The sequence below is a fragment of the Hemiscyllium ocellatum genome, chromosome 32 (assembly GCF_020745735.1).
Source record: "Hemiscyllium ocellatum isolate sHemOce1 chromosome 32, sHemOce1.pat.X.cur, whole genome shotgun sequence".
Lineage (NCBI taxonomy): Eukaryota > Metazoa > Chordata > Chondrichthyes > Orectolobiformes > Hemiscylliidae > Hemiscyllium > Hemiscyllium ocellatum.
Window position 1 is genome coordinate 23,952,320 of NC_083432.1, and position 12,350 is coordinate 23,964,669.

Below are 12,350 nucleotides of genomic sequence, written 5' to 3' on the forward strand. Positions count from 1 at the left end.
CAAAGTATGCATGCTAGAAATGCTCAAGGATAGTTAGTATATCTTGATTAAATCAAGAAAGAAACTGATGTGGGGAAGCTGTGCATTATGTGAAATCTGATCGTAACTGTTATACTTTATTTTCCCTTGTTGCGAATTGAGGCTGTTCAACAATTCACATCAAGCTCATTTCATGTCACAAAAATTGAAGTGGATCCAAATTACAAAAGTATCAGTGTTATTTTATATCTTTGGATGATGCTGTTACACAAGCAGATCGATGACAGTGAGAGTCAACTCTCATAGAAAAGCGCAGAATGCTGACAGGAGGGATGACTGACACCACTGAACCCAAAAACATGTGAAAAGCAAAAACTAGTTAAATTAGGAGTTGTGCCACAGAACTGGTATCTTATCAGGTAATGTGGAGATCAGTGTGGGTAGGTCTATATGTTGGATGATGCTAAGATTATGTCAACTAGCTTGCTTACATTGATTCGAGAGTGTGGTACTGGAAAAGCACTGCAGGTCAGGCAGCATCCTCAGAGCAGGAGAATCAACCTTTCAGGCATAAGCCCTTCATCAGGAATCCAGCTTTCTCCTGCCTACATTGATTGCCAATCCAAAGACATTAATTTAGGCAATTTGGGATTGACTTCATGGTTGAGAGATTATCCTGTAAATACTTGATTATACAGATCGGTAGCTTTCAGATTTGACCCTTGATTAGTGCAGCTATTCTGTTTGTTGGGCAGTGGCAAGAACATTACAGCTGGTCTTAATGCTTATTCTAAGATGATGGAATTACTGAAGTTTCTTGATTATCTCCCAATGGTTTTCGGTGGAAAAATGAATTCTGTCAGCTCGGATGCTTCCTTCTATCAAATAGTGTGCAGACTATATGCCAGAGGTTATAATTACTGCCAATTGACAGAAGTATGACAGGCCGCCAAAAGCCTTAGCTCAGAAATAAGTCACTCAACCTCAGGACGAGGAAAGACTCAAACAAAATGGTGCTTGTAAAAATAAGTAACAGTCAAAATCAAAATCTCCAAGGGAAAATGAGAATAAGTAATGCATGTTTGAATCAAGGTAAAAGCAATTAGCAACAGAGAGAACACTCCCAACTAAACCATATAATCTATGTCAGTAAGACAGTACATACCCTATGGCGCCCATTAGTTACTGAAGACAACAGCATATTGGACATAGAAGGATTCTAGATAATCTAAGAGGAGGATGGGAAAAACGCTGTGGCTTTAAAGCTACATTTTTCTGCTCGGTATTTTCAGCATTGGAGCAGATTTTCTTGAATTCTAGAAGCAGTAGTTACTGTTGCATTGTTTTAGAACTTTGGGGAAAAATATCAAAGCAACAAATAAGGAAGACAGGTTGCACTTGAATGGGAAGAGATCAGTCGGAGACTGGTGCAGTTGGGAAAAGGAGAAGTCAAACAGTCAGGGCAGGAGGGCAAAAAGGGGACCAGAGATAACTTTAACAAAAAAGGTTAAGGAGAACCCAAAGGAATCCTACAAATATATTATGGACAAGAGTAACTAACGAGAGAATAGGGTCCCTTAAATAATCAGCAAAGCCACCTATGGGAGGAGGCGGTACTAAATGAGTATTTTGCATTTGTGCTTGCTGTAGAGAAGGATATGGAAGGTAGAGAATGCCGGGAGTAAACAGCAACATCTTGAAAAATGTCCACACTGCAGAGGTGGCGGTGCTGGACATCTTAAAATGCATAAAGTTGGATTAATCACCAGGACCTGGTCAGGTGTACCTTAGAACTCTGTGGAAGCTAGGGAAGTAATTGCAAGGTCCCTTGTTGAGATATATGTATCAATAGCCACAGGTGAGATGCTAGAAGACTATAGGTTGGCTAACATGGTGCCATTATTTAAGAAAGGTGGTAAGGAAAAGCCAGGGAACTGAAGACCAGTGAGCCTGACATCGGTGGGCAAGCTGTTGGAGGGAATCCGGAGGGACAGGATTTACATGTATTTGAAAAGGCAGAGACTGATTAGGGATAGTCAACATGGCTTTGTGTGTGGGAAATCGTGGGGTGGTGCAGGATTGCTTTTCAGACTGGAGGCCTGTGACAGCTGCAAACTACAAGGATCGATGCTGGGTCCACTGCTTTACATCATTTATATAAATTGTTTGGATTCAAATATAGAAGGTAAGTTTGCAGATAACACTAATATTGGAGGTGTACTGGATAGCGAAGGAGGTTATCTCAAAGTGCAATGGGATCTTGATCAGGTTGCCAATGGGACGAGGAGTGGCAGGTGGAGCTCAATTTAGAGAAATGTGAGGTGCTGCATTTTCAAAATACAAACCAGGGCAGGACTTATACACTTCATGGTAAGGTCCTAGAGAGTGAAGAAGGCGGTTAGTATGCTTGCCTTTATTGGTCAGCACATTGAGTTTAGAAGTTGGGAGTTCATGCTGCAGCTGTAGAGGACATCGGTTAGGCCACTTTTGGAATATTGCGTGCAATTCTGGTCTCCTTCCTATCGAAAGGATGTTGTGAAAGTTGAAAGGGTTCAGAAAAGACTTACAAGGATGTTGCCAGGATTGTAGGGTTTGAGCTATCGGGAAAGGCTGAATAGCCTGGAGCTATTTTGCTTGGAACATCAGAGGCTGAGTGACCTTATCGAGATTTATAAAATCATGAGGGGCATGAATAGGTTCAATAGCCAAAGTCTTTTCTCCAGGGTGGGGGAGTCCAAATCTAGAAAGCATAGGTTTAAGGTGAAAAGGAAAAAGATTTAAAAAGGGTCATAAGGGGGAGCTTTTTCATGCAGAGGGTGGTGCATGTGTGGAATGAGCTTCCAAAGGAAGTGGAGGGTGGTAAAATTACAAATTTAAAAGGCATCTGGATGGGTATATGTATAGTAAAGGTTTAGAGGGATTTGGGCCAAATGCTGGCAAATGGGACTTGATTAACTTAGGATATCTGGTCAGCATGAACGAATTGGACAGAATAGTTTGCTTCCATGCTGTATGCCCAAGACTCTATGATTCTAATAATTTGAAGCTAAAGTCAGCAAGAGATGATTGTAAAATGAAGTTCCTAATCCATATAGCTAATCTCATTGAAATAACCCAAGAACAATTTTATCTAAACCTGTGCTCAGATTGATCCAGACTGATAAAGATAGCACACCTGTGAAAACTCTAAGGAAAGCCCTACCTGATGGATCTTTAAAAACAGCACTGGCATCTGTATTTGTGCGTGTCAGTGACTTTACAAGAACTGCCATTTTTGGGACCTTGCCTTTGGGAAGCTGTTTTAAGGCTGCCTGTAGAAACAATGAAGTGTTGGTTAAAATATTAGAAACAAAAATAATTTTATTAGAATAAGTTCAATAAAACAAAAGCAAATTCTATAAAACTAACAAGTGCACTCAGAACGTTGTCTGCTCCATTTAACTTTAAAGAAAAATAACTTTTATCACGGGCCTTCTGATAACATCAAGATGGCTCAAAGTACTTTGCAACAAATGAAGTATATTTCCAATCATAGCCACTTTTGTAATATAGGAATCATAGCAGCTAATTTGCATACAGCAAGCCAAGTCAAACAGCCATAGATAATGACTGAATAATCTGTTTTCACGATATTAGCTACAGTCATACATGGATCAGACTGTGTAAAGACAGAAAGATTTCTTCCCTGAAGGATACTTGAAAACCATTACAGTTGTTAATTAAAGTGACCTTGAATAAAAACTAATTCCTGTCTAGCACTAGAAGCACAGGTTAGCAGCAATGTTCCTCTAATTTTCTTACTGGTTGTCCAAATGTCCAAGGCCCACCTGCACTAACAACATCCAGAACCAGAAGTCAAATGCGGAATATCGGAGTGGTGTACAGCTAATAGAGACCATTGGTTAGGAACGTGATGCAATCCACTCCACTCACTTAGATGAGTGCAGTTGTTACGACATGGGGTATAATTTAAACGGATTGGCCACATCAAATTAGTTTTTGTCTCCAGGCAACCAGCTACTCTAGCTGCTGGACCAAGGAATTAAGGGATATGGGGAGAGTGCAGGTAAGTGGCGTTGAAATGCCAGTCAGCCATGACTGAATAGCGGAGAGGACTCAATGGGCCGAATGGGCTTATGTCCACACCTATTTCTTATGGTTTTATTGTATCAGAACACTTGGTACCAACAGGTAGTTCTACTAGCTTTCAACTCTTAAAAGGTACAGTATACTTCTTCAACCTCATAACATAGTCAGCCTTTTGCACTTTGAAACTATCAGTCAACAAAACTGCCTGCTTGACTAGCATCCCATCTACCACATTAAATGTTAATTCCCTTTGTTACCAATGCAGTGCAGCAGTGTGTACACTGATACATATGATACTGCAGCAACTCACCAAGCCTTCTCCAACAGTACCTTTCAAACCCACAGCTTCCATGACTTAGAACAAGGGCATTAGATGCATGAAAACATGACCACGTGCAAGTTCCTCCACAGGCACCACACTACCTTGATTTGGAACTATATTGCCATTCCTTCACTGTCATGGTATCAAATTCCTATAGTTCCCTAACAAAGTTCCAGATATGGACAGGAATCGTTTGAGGCAGCAACACTTCACCACCTTTTGTAAACAATTAGAAATCAGTAATAAATGTGGGCCTTGCTCGGAACACCTCGTGAACAAACCACAAAGAAAGAATTCAAATTCATAAACTGCCACATTGGGATCTGAATTTGTCCGTATAATTAGGGCTTCTTTCAAGATTTTTGTACAGCAGATGTAATTGCATTGTACTCATGTGAATATTATAGAGAATAAGCTGTAAACCAAAAGGCTAGACATGATAGCACGACTATAAAGTATTTTTGTAAGTCATACCTTTCGTAGAACCATGACAATGCTGTAACTTCGAAGGAAACAGTCAGCATCTTCCTCATCCAATCTTAAATCTGCTTTCATGGTTGCCCACGGACCTCTACCAAAGTCATCTTCAACAGATTGTTGAGAACCAGGGACCTCCTTAATGTGAGATTGAAAGATTATTCACAATGAAACAATGTAGATAAATATTGAGAAGCACTTTTCACATTCATCAATCCACAGTACTGAAAAATCCAAATAGTTTTCCAATTCCCATTTGGACTTCTGGCAATCCTGCTCTGCGCTTTCTTTGTAGCCCTTTGTTGGGTCATCAATCTTTAATATTACAGCAAACATTCACACACAACTTGTAGAATATATATTCCCCTCAAGGGAAGAATGCAGTTAAGAGAAAGGAGGATGAATGAAAATAAATCAATAAAAGAATGCAGCTTCTCATCCAACTATCAATAGAATATGGCTTTTCATGAAAAAAAAACAAAATATTAAGAATGACTTGCAGTAAAATAGGCACTTTTTCTGGGAAACAATTTCAAGAATTATGGACGTCAATATTCACAATTAATCATCCATTTTTGTTAATCTTTTATTCGCGTTTGCTACTACTTAAACCAAGATACAACTTGGTATCACCTCTGACTCCGTGCCCTGTCTAGAGCCTTAAGTATTTTCCATTTATTGTTTCTTTGATGGAACAAACCTAACCATTTTTGCTGTTGGCTGCAATCTTTGCCTGTACCAAGTTGGACTTTTACTCATTGCAAAGACAATCTGCAGCCACCTAATGAACATGCCTAAAGTACTGTAAATGTTTTTCTAAATCCTGATTGATGAGCTAATTGCAGTGTTAAGTCAGTTACCAGATGCTTGGCTAGTAATTACCACTGTAGCCTGCAAGCAGAAGATTTCAAAATGAAGGACCTATCATCTTCACCATTTCACTGAGGTGGCATACTGCTGTACAAGGATGCAGTGGGGTGAAAAGACACTGATAAAGCCAGTCTTCAGTTCCATGGTTATTGTTTTGACTGAGCAGAGTCAGAAACTGGAATTGATGTGTGCACACAACTTTGAAAACAACAAAATAAGGTAAAGTTGGAAATTAATTGGCTGGTGAGAATTGTAACTTTCTTTTCCCTCGCTCCAAAGATAAGCAGTCAGTCTAAAGAGCAAAACTTTGAAATTAAGGGTTAAGTAAAACATTGAGACAGCTTCCTATAATTAAGAAATTTCAACAGATGGCAAGTCTCTGATTTTAAGAAAGGGCAGCAATATTTATTATCTAATAGACTAGAGGGCAACTCTGATCAGGAGTGTACATGTCTGCATGCATTGCATGCCCTGTGATTATAGTCAGCTGCAACCTCTCGAGCTCCATCTTATGGAACTCAGGCAGCCTCTGGAAGAACTGAGGTGCATCTCGGAGGTTAACAGTTTTGAGGATAACACATTCATGGCTGCGGCCACCTACACGTTAAACGTTTGCAGGGTGGGGTGGGGGTGATGGTGTCGTCAAGATTCACTCAGGTAGCATGCTGGAAATTAAGTCTCACAAGGATGTTGTAAAACTTGAAAGGGTTCAGAAAAGATTTACAAAGATGTTGCCATGGTTGGAGGGTTTGAGCTATAGGGAAAGGTTGAATAGGCTTTGGCTGTTTTCCCTGAAGCTTCAGAAGCTGAGGGGTGATCTTATAGAGATTTATTAAATCTGAGGGGCATGGATTGGGTAAATAGACAAAGTCTTTTCCCTAAGTTAGGGGAGTCCAGAACTACAGGGCATAGGTTTAGGATGAGAGGGGAAAAATTTAAAAGGGACTTGTGAGGCAAAACTTTTTCACACAAAAGGTGGTGCGTGCATGGAATGAGTTACCAGAGGAAGTGGAGGAGGCTGGCACAATTACAACTTTTAAAAGACATCTGGATGGGTCTAAAAGGAAGACTTTAGAGGGATATGGGCCAAATGCTGGCAAATGAGACTAGATTATTTTAGGATATCTATTCGCATGGGTATGTTAGATCAAAGGGTCTGTTTCCATGCTGTACATCTCTATGACTCTAAGTCGTCACAAAAGCTGAAAGTTTAAAAAAGAACACAATTCCCCTATGTACCTGTCTTTTATATCCAGGATGCCAGAAAGCAAAGACCAGGCTTCTGGACAGAGAGATAAAAGGAGGTAAAGTATTCAGTGGTTTCTTTGCACAAGGGTTACTGAGATGATTCGTGTCAGAATGCTCCCCTCCCAGTCATCCTTCTCAGGATGTTTGCAAGAGCCCAAGTGGCTGACAAACTTAGAAAATCTCTTATTAATTAAAAACTACAGCTTACAGCAGTCACTGAAATAACTACGAATTAGTTTTCTTCAGGCTTAAAGTGATTTACTCTAGTGAACAGAAAGAGAGCTCCTAAATTGATGGTGGTCCAAAAAATAATTTTGTTTACAGCTCCAAAAGGTGCTCAGCAATTCGAGAACCAGTCACAAAGTTGTTAGCAGGCAGTTGAATTTTCATTGGTTTGCGGGCTCATGACCAATCCATTGATGGTTGCCAAAGCTCCATTTGTACACAACATTTGGATTCAGAGATCGACAACTACTGCTGTAACCCTCAGCTGTGCAATCAGTGCTCATAATGAGTATCAAGTTACTTTACTTCAAATAATACAGCACTCCTTACAATCCCTGGCTTTGAAAACAGTTCTTTTCTCACTTCAGTCTATGACTGAAAAAAAGAAACAAAAAAAAAAGCATAGTCTTTACAAGAGGAATGGGTGACATATCAGTAGTTAGGAAAAAGAAAACCAGGCACATAATGTAGGAGTCCCCAGAAATACGTAACATCTATTTCCTGTCGTTGCACTGACCTCTGAAGTTAGTGCATATTAGCAGCTTCCAGAAACAAAAAGTCACTTCATCTGTAGACTGGTAGGTGCTTGGACCATTCAAGGAACATGCTACTGAGAGGCAATGCGGTGTCGCTTTCCAACTACTGCCGAGTTCAACATAACAATGAAAGCAATGGCTAAACTGAGAAGTGCAGCCAAAGCCAAGTTAATAGCTCTACAATTGGTTCATCTTTTCTGAGGAGTGAGTCACATAGTGAGACAGAAGAGGTCTGAAATTGGCGAGCAGTGCATTCAAAGTAGTAATGTGGAGATTACTCTTGGTACAAGTCAATATATGAAATGGAAAGTCAAAACAAGTGAATATGGGACTGTAAAGATTGTGCCGGACAGAGGTCTTTAGATTCTTGTGACATTGGGAACATAGCTTGGAAAGATGGAGTGTCCTCAGATCCTGAAGCAGCCAATGTCCAAATGCAGCAATACTTGGAAAATATTCAGGTTTGGGATGACAAGTGACAAGTACCATGTGTGCACATATTGACAAGTGCCAGGAAATGAACATCTCCAGTAAGACAGAAGCTAACCATCACTGCATGACCTCTAATTGCATTGCAAAATCATTGATTTTCCCCCCCTGACTAACAACATCCTACTACTGACCAAAAACAGAACTGAACTAGTCATACATGTGTAGTGGCTTCAAGAACAGGTCAGAGGCTAGGAATTCTACAACAAGCAACTCAGATCCCAATACCCCAAAGCCTGTTCATGATCTACAAGGCTCAAATCAGGAATGTGATGGAATACTCCCACTTGCCTGAAGGGGTGCATCACCAATACTCCACATGATTTGCACCCCGATTTACTCCCTCCATCACTGATGCATTGTGGTGATAGTGTGTACCATATTGAAAATGTACTGCAGTAACGGACTAAGCCTCTTTTGACAGCACCTTCCAGAAATGCAACTTTTGCTCCTTAGAAACTCACATGCAGCATAGCAATGCTACCATCTACAAATTCTACTCGAAGCTCAGATACTATCATGAATTCAAATAGCAATTGCTGTTCCTTTACTGTCACTGGGTCAAAATCCTACAACTCCCTTCATAACAGCACTGTGGGTGTAGCTTCAACACATGGACTGTGGCACTTCAAGACAGTGGTTTACCACCACCCTCTGAGGGACACCTTAGGGATATGCAATATACTTTCATCTCATCTTTCACAGAATGTACATGAAAATATGCCAGGCAACAAGCTACATTGTAATATTTCTAGAAACTGTGCAGGTCTGTCTGCAGGCTTACCTGAGGCCTTAGCTTTGGCACTGCACCATGAGTTGGCGTCTGTGGATCTGAAATTAAGACATCATCTAGGTTTTTCCCAAGATGCTGGAAGACAAGCATGGTGAGCAGTAAATTACCAGACAACATGCTTTAAAGAGTTTGTTACAAATTCAGCTTCAATTTCAGTTTCAATTACACTAGTCCATGCTGCATAAACTAAAAATTACATTTGGAATTAAAGTCCTTTTATTGTTACAGAATACATGCCTAATGTATTGGTATGGTTCCTCATTACTAGTAGACATTTTAAGGATACATATTCAAATATCTAGCTACAAGCCTTGGAACTATATTGTTAAAAATGTTCAACATTGTTAATTATTTTATTTACTAGATTAGATTACTTACAGTGTGGAAACGAGCCCTTCAGCCCAACAAGTCCACACTGACCTGCCGAAGCGCAACCCACCCAGACCCATTCCCCTACTTTTACTCCTACACCTAACACTAGGGGCAATTTAGCATGGCCAATTCACCTAATCTGCACATTTTTAGATTGTGGGAGGAAACCGGAGCACCCAGAGGAAACCCACGCAAGCACGGGGAGAATGTGCAAACTCCACACAGAGTCGCCTGAAGCAGGAATTGAACCCGGGTCTCTGGCGCTGTGAGGCAGCAATGCTAACCACTGTGCCAGCGTGCTGCCCAGTAAAGTACACAATTACTATGAACACAAAGGAAACGAAAAGCTGGACTTTAAGACATAGAAGCAGAAGTAGGCTAGTCAGTCCATCAGGTCTCCTCTACAATTCAGTGAGCTTCTGGTTTAGCTGATAATCCCCTCCTCTACTTTCCTGCTTTATCCCCATAATCCTCGATTCCCTGACTAGTTAAAACTCTGCCTATTTCAGCCTTGCATACACTTACCATCCCAACCTCAATAGCCTTCTATGGTAAAGAACTCAACTGATACACTACTTTTAGAAGAATTTTCTCCACTTCTAGTCCAAACCTGCATGGGACAATAACCTCTCCACATTTACCATAATAATAATAAGACCACAAAACTAGAAATAGGAATAGGCCATTTGGCCCTTGAGCCTGCCCCTCCATTCAATAGAATCATGATTGACCAGACACTCATTAGTAACTTAAAAACCCAGGATGCAGTCCATCTTTTGATGGACTGAAGAGCCTTTAGACCCATTAGTTTGATGAAAACTATTTCTCTGGTGATAATTAGTGTACTTATTTCCTACCACTCTCCATTATACAGTAATTTAGAATGCTGTTGGTGAATTTACTGTGAAGACTGATGCAAAATATTTATTTAACTTCTCTGCCATTTCTTTGTTCACTGTTATTTTCAAAGCCTTGGGCTCTAAAAGACCTGTGTTCACTTGGGCTGCTCCCTTTGTTTTTATATATTTAAAAGAAGCTCTTCGAGTCATAGAGATGTACAGCACGGAAACAGACCCTTCAGTCCAACTTGTCCATGCCGACCAGATATCCTAACCTAATCTAGGTCCCATTTGCCAGCACTTGGCCTATATCCCTTTAAACCTTTCCTATTCATATACCCATCCAAATGTCTTTTAAAGTTGTAATTGTACCAGCCTCTCTCTCTTCCTCTGGCAGCTCATTCCATACACTCATCACCCTCTGCGTGAAAAGGTTGCCCCTTAGGTCCCTTTTAAATCTATCCCCTCTCACCTTAAAGCTATGCCTTCTAGTTTTGGACTCCCCACCTCAGGGAAAATACATCGTCTGTTTATGCTATCCATGCGCCTCATGATTTTATAAATGCCTATCAGGTCACCCCTCAGCCTCCAACACTGCAGGGAAAACAGCCCCAACCTGTTCAGCCTCTCCCTATAGCTCAAATCCTCCAATCCTGGCAACATCCTTGTAAATCTTTTCTGAATCCTTCCGATAGGAAGGAGACTAGAATTGCACGCAATATTCCAACAGTATCCTAACCAATGTCCTGTACAGCCGCAACATGACCTCCCAACTCCTATACTCAATGCTCTGATCGATACAGGAGTGCATACAAAACTCCTTTGCTACCCTATCTACCTGCAACTCTACTTTCAAGGAACTATGAACCTGCACTCTCAGGTCTCTTTGCTCAGCAACACTCCCTAGGATCTTACCATTAAGTGTATATTGTTTTTATATTACTTGCTAGTTTAGCGCCACAGTTTATTATCTATTTTTAGTGTCTTTTGGTCATCTTTCATTAGTTTAAAAGAAACTCTCCCAATCCTCTGGTTTATCACTAAACTTTGCCACATTTTGTTTCTTTCCTTTAAACTTGATATAATCCTTAACTTACTTGGTTAGCCATGTTTTTGCCCTTCCTAGAATCCTTTTTCCTCATCAGGATCTATCTTTGCTCCGAGTCATGTCTTTCATTGATCCTAAACCAACTTTTATATTATATTCCTTTTCCAGACCACTCCAGCCAACAGTGCCTTCATTCCTTTGTAAGGTAAGATTAGTATAGATGTTTGACCCTCAAACTGACTTCGAAATTCCCCTGGCCTCATTACACAATACCAGATTGAAAACAGCCTGAGCTATGGTTGGATTTGCAACATACTGCCCTAGGAATCTGTCCAAATACACAGTGAACATTTGTGGATACCTTTACTAATTTAAACGCACCCAATCTCCACAAAGATTAAAGTCAACTACGATTATTGTACTACCTTTTGTTTCAAACAAACCCCTGATAGTCCTAAAGAACAGTATATGGATTACTCTTAACTAGTGTCATCTTCCCCTTGTTACTTCTTACCTCCACCCATATGGATTGTGCATTATCCAATTAGATTAAATTACTTACAGTGTGGAAACAGGCCCTTCGGCCCAACAAGTCCACGCCGACCCACGAAGTGCAACCCACCCAGACCCAATCCCCTACATTTAACCCCTTCACCTAACACTAGGGGCAATTTAGCATGGCCAATTCATCTAACCGGCACATTTTTGGACTGTGGGAGGAAACCAGAGCACCTGGAGGAAAAATACACAGACACAGGGAGAATATGCAAACTCCACACAGACAGTCACCTGAGGCGGGAATTGAACCTGGGTCTCTGGCGCTGTGAGGCAGCAGTGCTAACAATCACAGGCGATTTCCTCTCTCATATGTTATAGTCAGTCAATAATATTTTAATATCAAGTTTATCACAAACATGGCCATGGAATATCAGTATTATCAATCATACAACTAAAATAATTTAAGGAAATTCAAGTGCCCGTATTAAGTTCATATCACCTTACGCTTGGTCAGTCAAATATTCCTCCCTCCATAGACTTTGAAAACACACCCTCTTTCAAGAGT

General features: G+C 40.5%; 1 protein-coding gene across 1 annotated transcript in view; it reads right to left on the reverse strand.

Moving 5' to 3' along the window:
* Positions 1-12,350, reverse strand: part of hrob (homologous recombination factor with OB-fold) — a 50,802-nt gene that overhangs the window by 14,412 nt on the left and 24,040 nt on the right. Inside the window, exons 4-6 of the mRNA XM_060848868.1 lie at positions 9,020-9,103; positions 4,865-5,005; positions 3,182-3,290 (exon numbers count right to left, since the gene is read on the reverse strand). Of these exons, the coding sequence (XP_060704851.1) occupies positions 3,182-3,290; positions 4,865-5,005; positions 9,020-9,103 (334 nt within the window). The remainder of the gene's footprint in view (positions 1-3,181; positions 3,291-4,864; positions 5,006-9,019; positions 9,104-12,350) is intronic.